Source organism: Phodopus roborovskii, unplaced genomic scaffold, assembly GCF_943737965.1.
Source record: "Phodopus roborovskii unplaced genomic scaffold, PHOROB, whole genome shotgun sequence".
Lineage (NCBI taxonomy): Eukaryota > Metazoa > Chordata > Mammalia > Rodentia > Cricetidae > Phodopus > Phodopus roborovskii.
In genome coordinates, this window is record NW_026126602.1 from 7,026,779 (window position 1) to 7,048,436 (window position 21,658).

Consider the following 21,658-nt stretch of genomic DNA (forward strand, 5'->3'; position numbering starts at 1 on the left):
AATGAAAACATGGGCTGTGCTGCACAAACGTTTCCTATACACCAATAACATTTCTCTTAAAACAGAGAACTCCAGGCCGGGAAGACAGCTCAGTTATTGAGAGCACTGGCTGCTCTTGCAGGGGACCCAGGTTTGATTCCCAGCACCTACACTGAGGCTCTCATCAGCTGCAACTCCAGTTCCAGGGGATCTGACACAACTCTTCTGACCACAGGCACCAGGAACGAATGTGGTATACAGACACACATCTGAGCAGAATATCCATATCCATAAAATAATTTCAAAAATTCAAAATTGGGGACCGAAGAAGACAAACAAAAACAACAACCAAAAACCAAAACAAACAAAAGCCACCCTGAACCCAGTGTTAAAGACATCTTCTTTTTACTTTTCTAGAAATTAAAAAAAACAAAAAAGAAACAAACAAAACAAGGAAGCAGCAAAAGCTCCTTTGCTGAATGAGTATGTGTATGCAAACTTGTACGAAGCTTTATTTTCTGTCAGCCAAACCCCCAGAAGCCCTAGTGAAGAGTCAGGCCGGAAATTAAGTTCAGACAACCACACTGTCAATTAGTTTATTAGGAACTCATCCTTTGCTACTCCGAGCTTTTGGAGAAGCACTGCTGTATAAGTAGATGTGGCTACACATTACTCAGAATACCATCACAGCAGAGACCCTGTGGCAATACTTACATGCTCTTTGTCTAGGAAGTAGTTAGTTACAATGACAAGGTACAAAAAAATAAGCATGCAGCCCTTTATTTAGTTTTGTGAAGTCTCTGCTTACAGTCAGTCCTGTATGTTACATGGCTGTGTTATACAAATACAGTTATTTACAAAACCACTCTAGCTGTGCAAACTTGTAGCTTCTTAAAAACATATGGATACTTCCATTTCTGCCCATCCCAATAGAGAAGCTTAGAGCATGCATACAAAGTAACTTTGGTGTGGGAAAACTACTCTATGTGCTGTCACATACAGTATTTCGATGTCTATTTATATTTATATATTTACAAAAGTTCCTCAGTGTACAGAACCATACAGAAGTGTACATGTTAAAATCCACAATATAATAGTGTGGGTTACCAGGTCTAAGAAACATAAAATGGGATTTAGATACTCCAAAGAAAACTGCTAAAGAATAATAGTATGGCATTTTTTTCTTGAAGGAAAAAAAGAAAGAAGAAGAAAAAAAAAAAAAAAAAAAAAAAAAAGCAAAGAAAAAGAAAACAAACGTGCTCGGGCTAGCAAATTATCATCCATACTTTTGGTGGCAGAGCAAGAGTTTGGCTGAATTTCTTCCTATGGGCTGGGTAGAAGCTCATTGGCTTAGAGTCTAGCATGCTACTTTTAAATGTACAATGCTGTAGTATCAAAATGTTTTGGCAAAAAAGATCTGGAAAGGAACAATGACATTTTTGACAAAAATAGAAATCTGTAATAAAGCTAAATAACACTAAAATAAAAGAAAATATCATAATATATGCTTTACAATTTATATAGTCACACTTGTGTATCTCTCTGTTCACCTCTAATCTCCGTAATGAAAAATATTTTTATACAAAACATACTAAAATTCTGGAATCATACATGTTTTACATGCGTAGTACAGCTCATCTTACACGCCTCCTCACTCTCACCATATTCTCTTCATAACACATGCTTTCTTCATTGAATAGGTATTGAATCTAGACAGTAAACACTATGTAATTACAACAGCAATAGAAAAAACAAGCTTGACTGCAATCTATACACTTGGTATTTAGCACATACTTTGCATGAAGCCTTGAACAGTACAGCACTATGGTACATTCTCTTGTGAAAACAGTTGTTCCAGATGCTGAAAATTAAAAATAAGAATGTGATTCCACCTTGTGCCTAATAGAATCTGGCCTTTATGAAGTTTCCTTTGCTGTGGATGGGGTGGCTTTGCTTGAACTTCCATTCTGTGCTTTGTAGCTGGCGAGGCTAGGAGTGTGGATGGTCCTGACGCCCCTGACACCTTGATTCAGGGAGGTGGGGGAGGCTGGAGAGGGAGGGGAGGAGGACGAGGAAGAGGAAGTAGGGGCAGCTCGGCCATTTTGAGTCTGCAGTGCAAAGGAAAGGTGATGGCCTTTACCTGCATGAGGCGGGCTCTGAAACTTTAAGGAGCCATTAGAGACAGAGGGGATGAGAGAGGTGGAGTGAGTGGACCGTCCTGCTTGCGGGCTGAGAGGGGTAGAAGCAATCGATGGTTTAGTAGCAGGTGCATTGGGGAGGTTAGAGCTGTCACCACTAGCAGAGGGTAGAGAACTGCTTTTCCCAGAGCTGGGAGAAAGGGCTGGAATCTTAGAAGCAGGTAAGGAGGGGGAAGTAGGCTTACAATCCCCACCAGCTTTCTTAGCACTTCCATTAGCCTGCAAACAAAGATGGCGGGAGACACTCTGTCAGAAAGCTGGTAACACGATCAACACACAGGGCCTGGCAACACAGCCCTTTTGAGAATCATTCAGGAAACAAAACAAAAAAAAAAAAAAAAAAAAAAAAAAAAAACCATACAGTCTGCGGCCTGAGCTAAGTTTTGTGCTTATCTGGACCTGGCTCAAACCACCCATGCACAGAGCAAAGGCGGTACGGAAGCAACAAAGAGGAAGACCACACATCTCGCATTCCACAGGCATCCACGGTGCCAGTCAGCCATGCACAGGGACTGTTACTGGGGTGGGGAGTGTGAATGTGCTTTTGATGTGGGGCAGTTAATGTGATTTTAAAGCAATGCAGTCAACACAGATGTTAGTAGTGGTGACAAGAGCAGTTCAAGACAGATTGGTTTGTCTCTGTTTCCCAAGAGGTTTTGATGAAGAATATGTTCAGCAAAGAAACCGCCACTGGCCTGGCACCATGTGTTAACAGTTAAGGTCTGAAGTCACAAAGGAAAAGATGTTTTATTGTACGCATGCAAGAGTGTGATGAAAAGTTTAACACAGGTTCTTTTTGGACTTTCTTCATGCCCCCAGATCCAGGATTTCTATGTAAATGATATCTCACAAAGAAAACACAGTATTTGGTATAAATTAAGTCAGTGACTGGCTTCTTAATTGCAATCGTGTCCATCCAAAATTTGGTTTAAGGTAAAACTACCTGACGGTATTGGCGGGGATCCTGCAGTTTGGACTGTTTGCTCGGCTTATCCAGGCTTCCAGGTCTGTTCTTAGAACTCATGGGGACTGGCATCCGGCTTGTCTGTGTGGGGGTACTGGAGCCCTGGGGAAGGACCAGTGAGAGAGGGGAGACAAAGAGAAGAAGGTGAGTGGATCTTACCGACACTGCCCCACTGTGTGCAGAGAAGGTCAATTGAGAAGCTAGCACCCTACATGCAAGACAGACCCAGGAGACACCGACTGGGTTAATCAGAAGAATCAAACAGAATCAACAGCTCACTGCCGATCAATTGGATTTTAATGTGAGTACCAACAGCACACAGCTGACCCAGCTTCCTGATATGGACCCAACACCAATCAGCAACAGAGGCACAAACAGAATTGATTAGCTGTTAGACACCTAGTTGCCGGTTGTTTTTGGAAGGCGACGGAGAAGGGAGGAGAGACGGGTACATGACGAATAGAAAAAAAAAAAAAAAAAAAAAAAAAAAAAATGTGAGCCACCTGAAAGGAAGCGATTAAACCACAAGACACCTTTTGCTACTGTGATTATGACAGGTTTAAGAAGCAGCTGGGTTTTTTCCATTTTTCACAGACCAAGATACCTTACGTGAAGCTGAAGATATGGACGTGGGGGGCTCTGGGGCAGGGGGCACTTCATCCAGAACTAGCAAGGACCTGGGAGAGACCTCTTGGGCTACGTGGGGCGAGTTTGCACCACAATCTCTGTTGGAAGAACACGGGGTATCAACTAGGGCTCTGGGGCTCATCTCACTGATTGTATTTTCAAGTTGCTTTATGGTCTGCTCCAGGCTGTCCAGCGTTCTGTAAGTATTTTTCCTAATTTCGTCTGTCCTTGAAGTTGGAGCTGTGCCTTCAAGACTGCGCTGCTCTTGCCTCCGAGCCAAGGTTTTCAGGGCATCTTCAGGCTGTGACCTGTTGATTTCAAACCTCTTGGCCTCTTTGTGCTGTTTCAAGGTGCCATCCTCTTCCTCTTCCTCATAGACCACCACCTGCAGGGTTTTCTTTCCGGTCTTGGTTCCTGTGCGGATTGCCTGGGTAAGAGCAGCAAGCTGCTTTTTAGGGAATTTGAACTTAAACTTTTTCTTGGGGCTCTCAAACTGGTCATCAGCTGTGTCACACTTGTTTCCCCAGTTTGGAGACTCTCCTGAGCCAAGCTTTCTCTGCTCGGCTTTATGAACTTCCTGCCCTCCCAGAGTCTGCATCTCTGCTGACTGGGATTGGGGCAGTGCTTGTGTCTCTGCCTTTTGTCCCGTCCTACCACTTCCTGAGTCAACCTGCTTAGGAGACCTTTGGGAAGAGGTCTGAACTCCAGTGTCTCCATTCTCATCCTCTTCTTCCTCTTCTATCTTTTCCTCTGTCATCATTCTCTCTAATTCCTCATCACATTCCTCAAAGATGGTCGAAAGTCTCTTATATGCAGATCGGATGTCCATGGGTTCATCAAAGATGATGATAACTGGCTTCTTGTCTAGGCACACAACTGGCTCTTCACCGTCAGCCCCTTCTTGCTGAGAGGCTGTCAGTTTTCTTGCATCAATATTGACTGTGTGTACGTCTTCTCCCTTTTGGCTCACGATGTCATGGACCTCCCCACTGGACAGCACCTGGACAGCCGTTTTGGTGATCATGAAGGCGATGTTATCAGTGGCTGTGTGTTCTTCACTGGGAGAACTTGGAGTTGATTCTCCATCCCCATTAGTGTTCATATTAGTGTGCCTACCCACCTTAGATCTTAGGACAACTTGGCCAAGATCAGCATCATGATCTTGTGTTTTGCCATCATGAATACTTATTTCTGCTGATCTAGTAGGGGGAGGAATGTGGCTCTTATCTGGATTTTCTTGTCCTTGTTGGCCTGTCTCTCTTATCTTTCCAGAATTCAACTTCTGATTCTCACTGTCAGGAAGAGCACACTGCAGTCCCGAGACCTTAGACCCTTTGTTGGTTTCTCCTTCTAATGAATTCATGCCAGTGAAATTAAAATTGACCTTAGGCACATTTTTCTGGGAATAGTGTTTACTGTCTCTGAATACATTCTTATTGGGTGTGGAATTTTCCTCCATGAAGGTGTCAGCTCTACATTCTGGTGTTCTTGTTGTGTCAGACATACTAGTCAGCATTGTTCTTTCCCACATGGGAGGGCCACTAGGTCTCAGAGCCCCTGTAGCAACCTGAGAGGCAAAGTGGAAAAAGCAAACCACACACATTAATCAGAAAAGAATCTGCGAGGGGAAGTAATTAAACCGTATGGCATCAGTTGGAACCCAGATGTGGCAAACTCACCTTTTGAGATTCCACTTGGGGGCCATTTTCACATTCAACATCAGATTTTCGTACATCTTCATGGAAAAATTCCAAATTCTGGTAGAATAGTGTAGGACACGTTACTCCACAAACCACATGCTCCCCAAAGTGGACTATACTATCGTTTAATTACACTTCCAAACATGCGCGTGGCCCAAGCACATGTGTTACACACCAACCCGATCCCTACAGCTCTCTTTACCTGGGACTGCTTTGTTCTCCAGCCTCCAAAACTTCCCTGTGTTTGCATAAGATGAAAGTCTCCATTAGTGGGATATTTCAAGTACTTCCAATTTTGTGGGGGAGCAGGTAAGAGAATGAATGGAGCCATTAATAACTCTGTTTTCAATGCCTGTCTGTGATTTTAGCAGAATCTAAAACCAACACGTAGGAAGCACACTGGGGGCCGGGCAAGCACAGAATTCTGGTACACATCTGCTTCTTAATGATGTGGCTTTGGACACACCCTTTATTTTACATCTCTGTTTTGTTTTGCCTATAAACCAAGGAACAAGAACAGAGTTTTAAAATGTCCCTTCCAACTCGTTTATAGAAATCAGCCAATAAAGGAGTTCTGTTTGGGTTGGTTGTCATATACTAGAACAAAAATCATGTTCCACGGTCCAGTGACAGATTGAAAACGTCTTTGCAGGTCATCACTGTGTTCAAATAACCTTCAAGTGAATAACAGCCATGATGATTACATCTAAATTTGCAGTGCTAATACTCCACAGTTGGTAGCCATGTGGTCTTCAACAATAGGGTTAGGTCTAACAAATGAATGCAAACATCTTAGTGTGTACTTACACTCAGTAGATGTCTAGGCTACTGTTGTGTGTGGCCTCAGGATGCTCTGGACAGATCCAGCACACTAGTGTATAAAGCTGCTGCCTGGGTGGTCACTGTGTTACAATGGCTTTTGGTTTTCACATCACTAGAAGCATACTCTAAGACACGTATAAAGTATAGAAAATTACATAAACCAGTGACAGCTTTTATTATCCTTATCGCATCAGGCAGGAGAGGCAACTGTCTCTTTCATACATCAGCATCAAGTAGACACGTTTAGTCCACCACAAACCACCTCAGCACAGCTGTGTGATGGGGATGACTGGCATCAGTTAGGGCCTCATTGGATCACAACTATAGATATGGTCCATTGCTCACCGAAACATTGTTACATGGTGCATGACTGTAATCTTAAAAGAAAATACAAAATGGGTATCTGAGGCCAAGATGGTGGCTGTGATGTCATAGTCAGTTTTTATTCTCTGCATTTTATGATGCAGCTTTAATTCTCTATAATTTAAGATGTAAAGAAATCCATGGGGGGTCTCACTAAGACTCAGGGTTGAAGACCCCAAAAGCAGTGAAGGATCAGGTAATCAGAGCATTTCACCTAAGGGCACTATGTTCTAGCCTGGCTGGATGAGTAGCTCCAGTTCCTGCCTATCCCTAATATTTGGGTACTTTCTTTTCTCAGGGTACTGCTGCTGGCCTTTCTAGCTGTAGAACACCAAGAGGATGTGATGTCAGTTACAGAGTGAAATACAATCCCAATGATGGCTGTTTGGTTAAAGCAATTGCAACATCACAAAGCACAATAACCCAGGCTGACCAAAGTTAACACTACTGCCCTGGTTTAGAGTGGAAGAATAGTCACATACATTGAAGGAATAACATAAACAATAGGTCAGCATTAACCACAGGGAACACCATTAATGACAAAGAGCCAAGTGCACTCGCCGCCAGTCACGCCTGTTAACTTGTCTGTTCCCCAAGACAGGGACAGTACTGCTGCTGCTGCAATAGAATGTATGTTTTTCTGTGGGATTTTAAATTCAGATTATAAAACAAACTAATGTAGCACACACACACACAAAAAAAAAAAAAAAAAAAAAAGAAAAAAAAAAAAAAAAAAAAAAAACAAGATTTCAGAAGAATATTAAATGAGGATCCAGCCCAACATTTCTGTTCCAAACATGGAATTCGCATATTTCACTAGGACCCAAGTAAAAGTTTACTCTCTGAATTAAAGAAAATATTGGCTATGTATAAACTCAAGTCCCCTGCCAGGCCCATTACTAGGGATAGAGGAGGGAGAAGGGCATTGGTACTGGTTGTTTAGGGCCACACCATGTCCACTGTTAAATGTTTCCAGTCTCACCCAGTAATATGGGTATTTGAATACAATTTGGTAGTGGGACTACGCCAGCAGAAATAACTGAGTTGAAGACTAGTTTGAATGTCATGTGGACAATTGTATTTTATCAGTGGGCTAGGGGAAAAAAGGGATAAATGCATCAAATCAAGTACATGAAATTCAGGGAAATTGACAGCAATTTCTTAGCCATGGATGGTCACAATTTTGCATGAAAGGCAACAAACCCTCTTTAGTATTTGCTTATGAGCTCCATGATTTAAATGATGTAAATGGCTGGGGGAAGCATGCTCCGTGTGTATAGATAATAAACAGAATAGAGACTCGGTCATGAGGAAACTGTAAATGTGAAGTACCAGGCTGGAGCTTCATGAGGGTAGGAGGAAAAACAATGGAGAAAATATTTAAGTTATGGAAGGTAGATAAATAGGCCATGAAGAGGTTAGTAATGACAAAAACAGGGTAAGTCTGATAGCTCTGCCTATTGCAAAGTGATGCATCTACTCAGTTTAATGATCCAAAATGAGTACCTAACCTGCAAACAAACCCAGTGTTGGGTACTCAACAATGCCCCACTGGCATTCCCATGGCACCGTGCTTCCAATCAGTGACTTCACACTGTGATACAAGAACCCCATGCAACATCAGAACCAACTAGAAAAAGTCTGCAATGAGACTGTGGTCTTCAGAGCGGACCTTTGGGAGATAGGAGCTTTCCACTTACTGTTCTAGGATGGTCACATTGATCCAAATATGACATCCCAGGCTCTGCCAGGGGCCTTCTACAAATTAGTAATAAAGTCATATGGGGAAATTCCACATACTGAATAAGGAACCTATTTCCTGGGTGATTTCATGGGTTTAGTTTTTGCATGAGCCAGCTTTGTCTATCATTGTCTAATAACTTCCTGGTGCATAAAGACACCCTCTGTTGTCGAGCAGATCACTCCACCCACAGTAGGGCTCTGTTATGGTGGTGGGCCAGAGCTGAGCAGGCCCCTTGAAGGCTGTTAGATTTGCCTTCTGTGGTCTGATAGATCTACCTCACTAAGTTTGCTTATATGAAAGCCAAGGGATCCAGGAGGAGTAGATAGTAGGCAACCTTGCAGCTTTTTTGTTACTATTGTTTTTCTTTATCTAAAACAAAGTAATGAAATTAAAAAAGGAATTCTAAAAATGGGGAAAAGTAAGTAAAGCAGCATCCCTCAGATCTGTAATGTAAGTTTTCTGGTGGGAAATGCTAGGACTTGAGCTGGTTAAACTCTTGGTCCTTGATTAAGGTCAGATGGCTCTGAATCCTCAAATCCCAAATGCTCTGGATTTAGCTTCACACTGTAGCTCTGACACTGGTGCCAGCAGCTTTCTTCTCAGCATGAATGGATGCTTTGCTACACAGCCTAGACTCTTCTTTGAAGTCATAAGTATAAAGCTATACTTACTAGTTTTAAAAATTATACCTCAAAGATTGGCTGTAGTTTGCAAGGATCCCATTTGGCATACTTCAATGTGTATATAGGTATGTTTCTGTAATTCTAAACTTCCATGAGATGTGTTAAAAACAAGAAAAACTTGCATTTATCTTATCATTTCTGTTTTTGGTTGGTTTGTTTTTGTAGTTGTTGTTTCCAATGAGTTGGTCTAAAACTCTTGGAATGTAAACATTCTATATTTTGGGAAGTTATTGTCTTATACTCACAGGGAACGACACTTACTATGGAAACCTGAGCCAGATATTTCTAATCTCACTCTAAACCTGTATCTCCATTAGTTTAAAAAGAAAAGGGAAAGAGCAAAACAGGAAGGCCAAGTGCAAGAGGTCAAGTGCAGGAGTGCTGTGTTAGTAGCATAGCAGGGCAGGGCTATCTGACTGCGTGGTGAACGTATAGCTACCACATGTTACCTTCTTCTCCTTAGGTGGGACTGTGGCGCCTGGCCTAGTGTCTTTAAGGTCAGCTCTGGACTGCTCAGCATGACTGTTTGGATTTATATCCGTAAAGGAACACTTCTGGAATGCCTAAGGAATTAAAATACTGAGGTTAACAGGGGTCCAAATGTACAGAGCAGAAAAGAGGAGGGAATCCAAACATGGGGTCCCCAGCCCTGGTCCTGCATGCAGGCTCCTGCTAGGAGGCAGCATCCTGAAATCCTGTATCCCACAGGGCCTCAAGCTGGCCCCTGGCTGAGCTCTAAGCAAAAACTTCCTTATAAACATGAAATGGACAGAGCCCTAGAAACTATTAATACCCCTAGGCTGAGGTATGGCTTGGTAACAGGTACATGCTTGGCAGGCATGAAAATCTGGGCTCAATATCTAGCAACAAGAGAAAAGAAATGCTCTCAAGCTAACTTGATTTGACTTAGTGTTGCTTTTTGTTTTGATCTTTTCATGTTGGCAAATACATAAACAAATCAAGATGAAAAGACATCTTTATGTTCTTCATTTTTTAAAATCAGCTTTATTGAGATGATAGGAAGAAACACATAAGACATTTTAAACTTGGAAAGAAATAATGCACACCTGTTCATTCTCTGAAGCAGTCACAGACCCCACCCAGATCTGTTACCTCTTCCCAAGCAATGAATGCTTTTTAACACCACATGAACATGGATGGCCAAGGAGCTGCCAAGCTCTGGATATAACCATGGGGCCAGCTGGCTCATGTAAACAGAGCCAGGGAGACTAGTTTGTAGATAAAGAGCAGAAGTACTGCTTTAGTCTAACAGGGTTGGGGCCATCCGGAGAGTCTCTTGACACCATGATTGTGGAGGATAGCTGATAACTCTGAGTCCAACGCTGCTTAGTATCAGCAGTCCTCATGGCTGTGCAACAACCCACCACCACTATACAGGCCTCACTCAAAAAGACAAGTAAATAAGAATCTCTGGGCTGTAGGGAATTTTCCACACAAATGCTCAAGTAATTCTAATGTGCAATTAGCATTAAAAAGAACTTATTGAAATGAATAATCTGAAACAGTCGCCTAATAGTCTGTTTGTGTCAAACACTGACATCTGGAAACACCTCAGGAGGCAGAAAGAAGAATTTGTGACTTTGCCAAGTGAACATTTTAGCATCTGTCCTAACATCTGGACATAGCTGGCAACAGAGATCCTCTTCTGCCTTCAATACTTGTCTCTCTGTTTTGGCCATCTTTGCCCTCGATGCAATCTATTCTTCAGAAACCAAATCCTGGCTTGTCCTAGATATGCTTGACTTATCCACAGGCCTGCCTACTGAGACCACCTGCTATGTCCTCTGAGCTTTTCCTTCTGATGCCCAGTCACCTGAACACAGGACATTATTTAGTGGAAACTACCCTTGGAGGGGACTGAAGTTTTCTTGTCGTGCTTGGGGTCTAACTCAAGAGCACACATAGGCAAACTAGCTGGCCCTACAGAGCTAGAGAATTTCAGTCTCTTTATAAAAGCTAATTATAGAACAAGAAGCCTGATGCCAGATTCCCCACTACCTGGAAAGGGATCATCACAAAAGACACTGAAGACAGAGGACTCTCAATGTGGCAGGGACCATCTAGAATGGTGGCTAGAAGTGTCTATGACAAATATATGGCTCCTATTAGAGGGCTGAGATTGGAACATTCAAAAACCCAATGGTCACTAACTGTATATCTGTTTCTTATCAGTAAGTTTCTGACCATTCTAACACATGGAGTCTGCTTGGTGGAGGGCTTGACCCAGGACACTCTGTGAGATTATGTGAGTATACATAGGGTTCACCCCCAATGTAACACTCAGCAGTCCATTTTCCTTATGAAATGCAAGGAGTGAAATTTTGGCAGCTATCACCATGGATACCATGAAAACCAGAGTAGATTCAGTATCACAAGATTGACATGGCTTATTGTTTTCTACATTCCACATGAAGAAATTAGATTCACTGGGGTGCACCAAACCACATGAACACTGGTGAAAAGATGACATGTTTTGGAGTTCCACAAAGGGTACAGTCTCTGAGAAGCAAAAATGTCCCTTAAAGGGGGGGGGGGGGGCAAAAAGATCCTGAGTTTGGTCTAGGAATTATGTATGTTATCTAATGAGGTGAGTTCTCAGGACATGCTTGGAGGGAAGAGTCACATTCATGACAGGAACATGGGATGGCCTTGGGTATCTACCCTGTCTTAGTAGAGAGTTATGACATTAAACATTACCAACAAACAAACAAACAAACAAAACAAAAAACCAAAACAAACAAACAAACAAAAAAAGAACAACAATAAAATATTCTCTAATAGGTCAAGGAAAATGGAAAAGAATAAACTATTCCTATCACCTAGGTCTAGAGAGGTCTACAGCTGATTTTTCTACGTAAACGTTACAGAATTGTTTTAAAAATGGTCTCTATACATCCTCCAGGTGCCCAGATAGATGGTTGACTCTCATCCTGGAAAAATAGGCCAGGGTTAAAAGACACAGCTAACATATGCTAGCTTCAGTGCCCTTGACTAGCACTGTCCAGTTAACAAACCTGTGAGCTTCATGGCCCAAGAAGCAGAAATGAGAAGGCAAAGAGCCAATGGCCAGGAGTCACCTCAGCTACATACCTGGAGTTCTGCCATGATTTTGTCTCCTTCTTCTTCTTCCTCCTCATCCTTAGAGGAAGTGGTAGGGACTGGTGGTGGGGATGGGGCCCAGGCCGAGGCAGGCTCCTCTGTGGCACATTTTGTGGCTCTAGTCTGTGGGGTTGGCCCAGCGTCTTCACTGCTCACCTGTAAGGGATTCAGACCACAGATACTGGTGTAAGACCCTCAGGTCAGACTACTCAGAGTCTCATTGCCTCTTTGGTTACGGCCAAAAAGCTGTTTTATTTCCTTGTGTTTAGTTTGGGTTTGTTTACATAAGTTGTCACACTGGTGAATGGTTTGAAGAATTATAAAGTTGTAGATCCCTCCACATTTACAAAAGTCCTCCCCATGTTTCATTTCCAATTAAAATTGTACTTTTTCATTTAATACAAGGGACAAGGCTTTCCAAGTGTAAGCTAGGCTCACTTAACAACTTTTCATAAAAACACCCACAGCTGTGTCTGCTGATCTATTACCTTGGTAAGAACATCTTTCTTCCTACCCTCACTTCAGGTTAATGATGCCCCTGCTAGGGAAGGTAGCTGGTGATCTGCATTTCATATTGTCCCATGAAAAGTTACATAAGGCTAGCAGCCATGGCGCCCAGGCTAGTCCAATGGCACTGCCGGCATTCTCCATCTGAGGCACTTTCTGGGGACCTAGGTTTGATATTCATACACATCTGTCTACAACCAGAAACCAATTTGCTAGGACTCAACCGCCAAACCTTAGACATGCTCTCCTTTCTGCCAGTGTAGACCACATCGCCAGACCTCGTGGTGGTGAGTCCTGACCCAGGCAGGTAGCTTCGACGAGGGGGTGGGGGAGGAGGAGGGGGTGACTTTCCCCCTAGCTTGTCCAATTCCTGCTCAGAATTTGGAGAATCTTCTGGAAAAGAATATGCCATTTCAAAGATAATTTCTTTCCAAGATACATCTTGTGTGCACAAACGAATTGCAATTAGACTTACAAACTCTGTTCTCCCCGAAGAACAATGATTACGGGGACAGCCTTGATGGCAAACTAAACTTAACTCCCAGTAAGCCCCTGTGTATGTGACCTCCCTTCTTGCCGACTCAGCTCTCTCATCTCTTACATACTACATACATACTTACATACTACATACTTACATACTACATACAAAACAACAGACTTTCCAATGGGGTGTTCTGGGGATTAATGCAAACTATTAGATTTCTTATTAGATTAATTTCTTGGTACAAATTTCATGGTATAAAAACTGAGGAGCACTAAAAATGTGAAAAATTCAGGGAACTAAAGTTAAGTTCCAAACCCTTTGCCAGGCTTCCAAAGTCTCCAATCGCAGCCTGAAACAGTATTACCAATAAGAATTTACGTAGCTATGGGGATAGACTCTATCTAAAGAGGTGAAAGGTAGAGGAGAAATGGGAACATGGTGAAGGGTTTTGCCAGCAACATGGGGGTCACTATCATAAACTAGAATTAACAGCAATGTTAGGGGACATGGGTATCTCTCAGCTCCATCTCATATGCAGGAAAGCCATTTCTCACTCAAAGGTTAACCCAACAGCCTGGCTTTTGCCCACCCCCTACCTGAGACCCACAGGCTCACCAAACTGAAATTCACAATCCATTTCTGGAGTTTCCTTTTATTCTCTCTCTGGACTTGGCCTGGACTCCTAGAGGTGTATTTTACATTTCTGGGAAACTAAGACTTGTTTTGAGGAGAGTCTTCAGTTTCTACTTTGAGTTGTAATGAAGATCCGGGTAAGTCATTGGGACTAAAAACAAATGGGTCTTCCTGAAGAAGGGTGGCTTTAGGGATGCCCACGATGCAGGAGATAGGTAGACCTTGCCCAGCTGGGAGGGCTGCCTTGACTTTGAGCAATCCAGGGATTTCCAAGGCTAACAATAGAGGCCTGTCTTCTCAGTGCTCTGTGAGCTTCGTCAGGTCCCTGCAATCTCCTTGGCCGGACCCTGACCTGGCTACCGAGCCTAGTTTTAGCAGAAAATCCTGCTGTTAGTTTACTAAGGATCTCTCCAGCCCTGATATTTCTCTCTTGTTTAGTCCAAGACTCTCAAACAAATCTTTCCCTGCTCTTTTAAAGAAATATCTACTGAATAATTTTTATTTAACAATGACCAAGGCTGTGGTGTTCAAATTTTCCATCAAGTTTTTCCTATCTACTCATTACCTGTACAGTTTAACAATACACCCATGAAGGTTTTATAAGACCTTGTATGTAGACTATTGTTTCACTAGTAAAAATGCATAAAAACAATGACATTTGTCTCACACACACACACACACACACACACACACACACACACACACACACACACACACACAGAAACCAGCATTTATAGCTACAGGTGACAGCTACATATTGTGGATGGCCTGTACATTAGTGAACTATTTCTGATAACATTTTTGTTGTTGTTTGTTAAGTAGAAAATGGCAGTGTACTGAATAAAAACATTCATGCTGGTAGCTGAATAATTCATGCAGAAAATTTTAATTTATTTTTGGTTTCTTGAGACAGGGTTTCTCTGTGTAGCCCTGGCTATCCTCAAAATCAGAAACCCACCTGCCTCTGCCTCCCAAGTGTTAGGATGAAAGGTGTGCATCACCACTGCCTGCTGAGAATATTTTAATCTGAAGGTAAAAAATGAAAATGGAACATCTTTACAAAATATAAGCTATATATAAGGAAAGACTATGAGAATTATATGAAACACCAACAAACTGTGAAAAGATTAACAGCAGGGAAGGCAGCTATACAAGGTAGAAATGTAATGAGCTGAGTCAGAAATTCTTTCCAGGGACCTGAGGAGAGAAGCCAGCTTTGGAGAATCATGACCCCTCCTGTGTCTTCTCCTCCGGAAATTTCTTTTGTAGAGAGACTGTAATTGTGCATGTGTGTGGAAGTATTATCTGGCCTGCACATAGAGGTTAGAAGACAACCTTCAGGAGTGGTTCTCCCGTCTACTATATCAGCTCTGGGGACAAACTCAGGTTGTCAGGCTCGGTGGCAAGTGACTTCACCTGCTGAGCTGCTGAGATTCTGCAGAAAGCGAGACATGGTCCTGTTGTCCCACAGGAGCTAATGTGAACCTGCACATCTTTGCAAGGCCTGCTGTGGCTGACCCTTACCTGACAGCTCCAGCTTGTCTACTGTGGCTTCAGCCTTTGGCGCTGGGCTGGAAGCTGGAGGCATCTCCAAGTTTGGAATTGACTTCATGATGTTGGCCTGAGCTTCTTCCAGCAACTTCTCAAACTCTTTCCCATTATAGTGTTCTAGATTTTGCCTTTTTTCTTCCCATTTCCTTTCTGCTTTCTGCAGGAAAATGACAATTGCAGATAGTTTAGAAACCAGAGAGAAGATTTAGGTTAGCGATTTCATTCCGAAGCGTAGAAGGGGTGTAACAGGGTTAAAGTGTTGATGAGATAATGCTCTGGTTCATCTGAGGCTGCCTGCCCCACTGCCCAGACCCATCAGGCTGCTTCAGCCCTAGTGACACTCATCCACAGAACAGCTATCTCACAAGCTCAACCTACCCCTTGACGATCACTCAGCACTTACCATAGACTTCTGCCAATCCTAGATTAAAACAGGTATGGACGTTGCTTTCATAGGTATTTTCTACTACTAAACTTTGCTTTCTAAATCCAGTTGTCATTGCAAAAGGAATGTTTAAACAAACAGCAACACAAACACCAACACTCACTATGAACGACAATAAAAACCTATGTCCCATGTATTGAACCATCATGTGGTACTGGATTAATATGTATCATTTTAAGATTTTTTGCATCAGTTGCAAAAATAAATTAAGGTTAAAAAAAATTCATTGCCTCAATTCTACTTTTGCTCAAGACTATGTGACCTCTGGGTCATCCTTTCTTACTTATAAAATTGTTTTAGATTAACTACAGTGTGATGAGTTTCATGACAGAGATGCATTCACATGTTTTAAAAACCAACAGAAGCCCCCTTCCACCAGCATCAGCCTCACATGTTTTCCCTCCCTAGCACTGACCATGTGGTGAGCCCGGCTCACTGCTGACCCAGAGTTATGAGAGATAGTAAGGATCAGTAAGTGAATAAAGAGTACTTGATTTGTCAGTGTCCCAGGTGACAGAAAGGTCCTGGTCCTCCCTACCCATGCACACAACATTTTCAGAGACAGCCCTAAGTGTCCTTTCACAACTTGAAATATACACATCTTATTAATAATTATAGCTGCCAGGTTTTTAGCAAATATTTATAAAAGTGTTGTCACACTGACATCCTTTAAGTAAGAAAATACACCCCCCATCACTATCCATCCCTTCCTCAATGAGCAATTTTTAAATAAGTGACACGAATCAGGGTACAAACACTGCATATGGAATGGAAGCTACCCTTGTCTAGAGGCTACACGACTGTGGCTATGGCAGTTTAAATAGGTCATCCCAACACGCCTAGAGTTATCTGCTGGTGACTTGTAATAAAGGTGAGGGTGGGTATGACCCAGTTGCTAGGGAGGAGGAAAGGCCCTGGGATTAGGGAAAAGTGGGGGCTGGGGGAGGAAAATGTACTTAAAATGATATGCTTTTATTTTTTTGCAGGTCACTTGACTTGCTTTTTCAGTGATGGGGAACCCAGGAACCAGCATATGCGGAGCCAATGCTTTGTTGTCCTAACCCCCACCCCAGCATCTTCCCGTGTAACCCAGGCTGCCCTCCAACTAACAATGCTCCTGCTTTAGCCTTTCAACTATTACAGTACGGTGGTCCCTACCAAGGCCACTGCTCCATTTCCATTCTCAGGCTACTGCAGTAACTTCCTGTCCAGCTCCCTCAGTTCCAGACCCACCACCTCAGCTGACTCACTGCTCAGACCTTCTGTGTTCTCGGATAGCTCTAAATCACAACCCCAGGGACCTTGTACTGGCTTCCAGGGGCTCCCAGATAACACATAACCAGATAATCTGGTTTCTCACAGCCTTCCTTCTTCTCCAGCACTGCTCTATCCCAGGATGCCCCCTAAACACCTTGTCCCAGTTAGTTTTCTGTCAACTTGACACAAGCTAGAGTAATCTGGGAAGAGGACCCTCAGTGGAGAAAATACCTTCATAAGATTGTCTATAGGCAAGTCTGAAGGGCATTTTCTTGATGAGTCATTGATGTGAGAAGGCTCAGCCCACCAGGGACTGTGCCATCCCCAGGATGGTAGGCCTGGGGTATCTAAGAATGCATGCTCCAGGTTTTTGCTTTGAGTTCCTTTCTTGGCTTCCTTCAGTGGACTGTGGCCCAGGATATGTAAGCCAAATAAACCCTTCCCTCCCCAAGTTGCTTTTGGTCATGGTGTTTATCACAGCAACAGAAAGCAAACTAAGACAATGCCTTCTCTGCTTACCCAGGTCTAGTGACTTCACAATGGGAGACAAATCCTCTCCAAGCTGGCTTTTAGCATGGTGGCTCTGTGTGCCACCTCAGAAAACTCACCACCACATTTCTCTGCAAGCTTACATTCAGCCACCTCAGGTGGGCATACCAGAGCCCAGATCAGCTCACACGGGAGCTGGCAGATGCTTCCTATCAGGTCTTTCCCCACGAGAGCCAGCTGCTTAACATTTACCAGCATACCTGACCCATCTTCCTCTGAATTAGGGATACTCCCACACCTGATGACTTGTCCCTCAAACCTACACCTGTATTCTGTTTCTAAAACAATCTGAAAGCAAACAACAAAATTCCTAAATATCTATAAAAAGCTATCTATAGTCACAACACATCTTTGATTCATATTATATTCATGTGACAACAGTCCTTTTCAAATATGTGAACAATACATATTCACACATTGGTATTTAAATATGTAACAATCAGAATATAAACTCCCTTTAGGAAAGGGGATGGGGTTATAAGAAATGGAAATAGGACTCTACCTCAATGGACACTGCCCTGTTCTTGGCACTCGCGCTGTGGATTTCCTCAATGAACAAGCTCTGCATGGAAGAACCATTCACTGGGGTTTGAGGGGATTGGGGGGCTGGGGCCGACTGCGGTGCAGAGGTTACATCCTGTGTGATTGCTGTGGGGCTGGCTGTATGGGAACCAGTCCCTCCAGGCAAGTTCTGGGCTGGGTTCAGCAAGGCTGAGGAATGCTGGGAGGGTTGCATAACCACAGGGGAGCTCTGTACATGGTGAACCGTCATGGTAGACAGAGGTACCACTTCTGACTTCACATCACCAGGGCTTCCGGTGCTGCTGTGGAGGGGCTGCCCTGGCACATGGACTGTCTCCTCCTGATGTTTCAGGACCTCTGCAGCTGTGGCCTTCTCCATGGCGACATACTGTGCAGCTTGGGCTGCATCTGTGCCTTTCAGGAGCCCATCAGTGACGTGCCTAGGAGAAACCATACACAGCAGTGTTAAATTGTTTTGAGTGTCCCTCCGTGCTCTCTTTGTGGTGTATCTGAACACCATGCATCAGAGCCTATTTAGGTGAAAATATTAAAGAACTCAGGATGGTTCAGGGGTTAGGGTTACCCTGGCAAAGTTCCAAAGCCATATGGGCTTTTGTAGTTCTTTCTTCAAAAGGTGTATTTTGTGTGTGTGTGTGTGTGTGTGTGTGTGTGTGTGTGTCCTCATTCATGTGTGTGTGAATGTGCCATAGTCTATATGAAGATCCAAGCATAAACTGTGGAGTCTCAGTCCTTACTTTCTACCTTGCTAAGGCTGGATCTCATTGCTGCTACGGATGCCAGCATGGCCTGTGAGCTTTGGAAGACTTTCTGTCTCTGCCTCCCATCTGGTCATAGGTATACTTATGCTCCTGTGCCTGGTACTACATGGATTCTAGGGATTTGAACTAAGGTCCTCATGCTTTGTGGCAAGTGCCCTTACCCACTGAACCATGCTATGAGCCCCAGGAGATAGTCCCTTTCTTTCATGGTAACACTGTTATGCCCAGACTGAGACTAGTCCCTCACTAGTGGTGGTAAATGTAAGTGAACACATGTTTACTAGCAATCACTCCCCTGCCTGATCCTGGACCGTGAAGCCCTTAAATATACTCAATTCTCACCCAGAAGCTTCTAGAAGTCTCCAAACTCTTCTTGGACTGTGAGCCATGTCAGCTTGTATCTCACCTTATTGCTTTCTTTCCCTTCTACCTTGTTGCTATCTTTCCCTTTATGCAGAATCAATCAAGTCTTTCAAATTCAAGGCCAACTGTGATTCCAAATTAAGCCATGTTGTATTCTCCATCCTTCCGAACATGCAATGCAAATGTTCTACAACTGCTCTATGTCCATGTGCTTGGGTTCTGAGACAAAGTCTGTGTAGCTCATGCTGACTTTGAACTTGGGATTATAAGCATGTGCCTGGTTCTTTGGGAGTCATTCTAAGTTATGTATCCATTTTCATTCAGGCTGCAGTGGAAAAGACAGTGGTCTTTGGAAGTACGCACCCTGTGATTAAGTATCCATTATGACATGTTCTAGAATGACACTTTGAGTCTCCTATACATCTGTATAATGTAATGATGGTAATAAAGATGGTGCCTTACAGTTGGGCAGTTGTGGCACATGACTTTAATCTCATCACTCAGGAGGCAGAGGCAGAGGCAGAGGCAGGCAGATCTCTGAGTTTGAGGCCAGCTTGGTCCACAGAGTGAGTTTTAAGACAGCCAGAGCTACACAGAGAAACCCCGTCTTGAAAAACAAACAAGCAAAAAGGGTGCCTTCTACAGGGAGTGGGTGCTTGGCATTTCTGCAGTTGACCATACACCTATTTTGGAGAGTTATCTTGTTGAGGTTGGTTTTTGTTAGAAAAATCAAATTTGCTTCTTATGACTAGTTATCTATCTTAAAGTTAATTGCATATCCAATAATTCTCTTCTAAATCTGACAGAGAGATTAGTCAGGGAACAAAATCTTACAAAGTTTATGACATATTACTTCTGCCTGGGAACTATTCTTTCTCTCTTTTCTCTCTCTCTCTCTTTTTTTTTTTTTTTTTTTTTTTTTTTGGGGGGGGGGTGGTATTGTTCACAGCTGAATACATCCTAGGCAAGTGTTCTACCACTGAGCTACACCTCAGCCTTTGTAAGCACAGGTATGATGATTCTAGAATTTTTTTCATTGAAAGTTACAGAAAAGGCAGTGATTTCTCTGGATCTTTCTTCACAGTAATGATCTTTGATGAGAAGGTCCACTCAAGCATGCTAAGCTTCTTTCCTGGGTGGCACCAGCATGTTCTCAAATACTTTCAGTAGATAAACACTTGACTCAGTTTTTCTAGCTATAGTCTCCTATACCCCCAAGGTGAAGGAAGCTAACAATGTTTTAATTTGTTCTTCATCTACAAAATGTTATATTTACTTTTAAAAAACTATTTACTTATCTAATTTTATTCTTAAATTCATTATTTTCATAGGGGTGAGGATCAAACCCAGGTACACACACTATCAGTAAGCCCAGCCCATGACTAATAATTTAAAAGCCTATGATGGGTCCAGTGCAACAGTCTACGCTGTAGAATTATATCTTCAAGCCACATTGCAACAAATGTTTAGGGGCTGAAGGAGTTGTGGCTACTCTTCAGGATGCCATAAGTAAGGGGTGATAAGTCACGATGTTACTAGAAATAGGCCCTTGGAGAAGAAGGGCAGGAACCTAGAGCCCATGACCTGCACACCAGCCTTTGAGCCCTCCTTCTCAGCCACCCCACCAGGCCGCAACAGTCACCTCCGCAACATCGTCAGGATGTCTGTCATGCTTCTCACACGCTTCAGGAGGCTGTCCAGCTTGTGTGGTTCTTCCTTCAGAAATCTCACTGCCTCAACTTCTATGCGCAGGACAGCACGCATCTTATTTTGCAAGGTTGGAAACTCTCCTACAGGCCAAACCAGTGGTGAGTTATGGAATAGGAAGGCAGAATAACCACATCCACCCCACTACTATGACCTGGAGTAGCATAGAGAAGTACCATGCCTACACATGTGATGAGGCAGTGGATTAAGAGCACAGATGGTCAGACCAAGGGACCTTGGATAAGGTCTGTAATGGATAAGATCAACTGAAAGGTAGGGTTGTTTTCAAGTGTTTGGTATGTCTGTAAGGTGCAGTGATACAATTAAACAGACAGTTTTAACTGTATCATTCAATTTCCATCTTCTGCACCCTCTATAAGGATCCTCTAAGAAGTCCTAATTAATCTTTCATTATCTGAAAGGTTATATTTTACAACTTTTTAAAAATTTATATTACAAACATTCTTGTTTTACACATCAATCCCAGGTCCCTCTCTCTCCCCTCCTCCCCTGCTCCCCCACTGACCCCCCTGTCTCCTCCCCTTTCTGCTCCTTCCATGGAGGATCTTATCTGAAAGGTTCTTTATTTGAAACAGGTTTCACTGTTTCCCTGGGCTGTTCTCCACTAAGTTCAAGGGATCCTCCTGCCTCAGCCTCCTGA

The 21,658-nt window shown here is 43.1% G+C and overlaps 1 protein-coding gene across 10 annotated transcripts in view; it reads right to left on the reverse strand.

The window, feature by feature from the left end:
- Positions 1-561: 561 nt before the first annotated feature.
- Positions 562-21,658, reverse strand: part of Kiaa1217 (KIAA1217 ortholog) — a 488,613-nt gene continuing 467,516 nt past the window's right edge. For 8 of the 10 annotated variants that reach the window (XM_051205692.1, XM_051205695.1, XM_051205688.1 and 5 more), the window contains 10 exons: positions 20,933-21,080; positions 18,129-18,588; positions 15,349-15,532; positions 12,940-13,100; positions 12,192-12,356; positions 9,530-9,643; positions 5,448-5,525; positions 3,746-5,335; positions 3,121-3,243; positions 562-2,396 (listed from right to left, as the gene is read on the reverse strand). In XM_051205692.1, the coding sequence (XP_051061649.1) occupies positions 1,896-2,396; positions 3,121-3,243; positions 3,746-5,335; positions 5,448-5,525; positions 9,530-9,643; positions 12,192-12,356; positions 12,940-13,100; positions 15,349-15,532; positions 18,129-18,588; positions 20,933-21,080 (3,524 nt within the window). In that variant the 3' untranslated portion in view covers positions 562-1,895. The remainder of the gene's footprint in view (positions 2,397-3,120; positions 3,244-3,745; positions 5,336-5,447; positions 5,526-9,529; positions 9,644-12,191; positions 12,357-12,939; positions 13,101-15,348; positions 15,533-18,128; positions 18,589-20,932; positions 21,081-21,658) is intronic. The other 2 variants (XM_051205691.1, XM_051205689.1) reach the window with 1 other exon arrangement.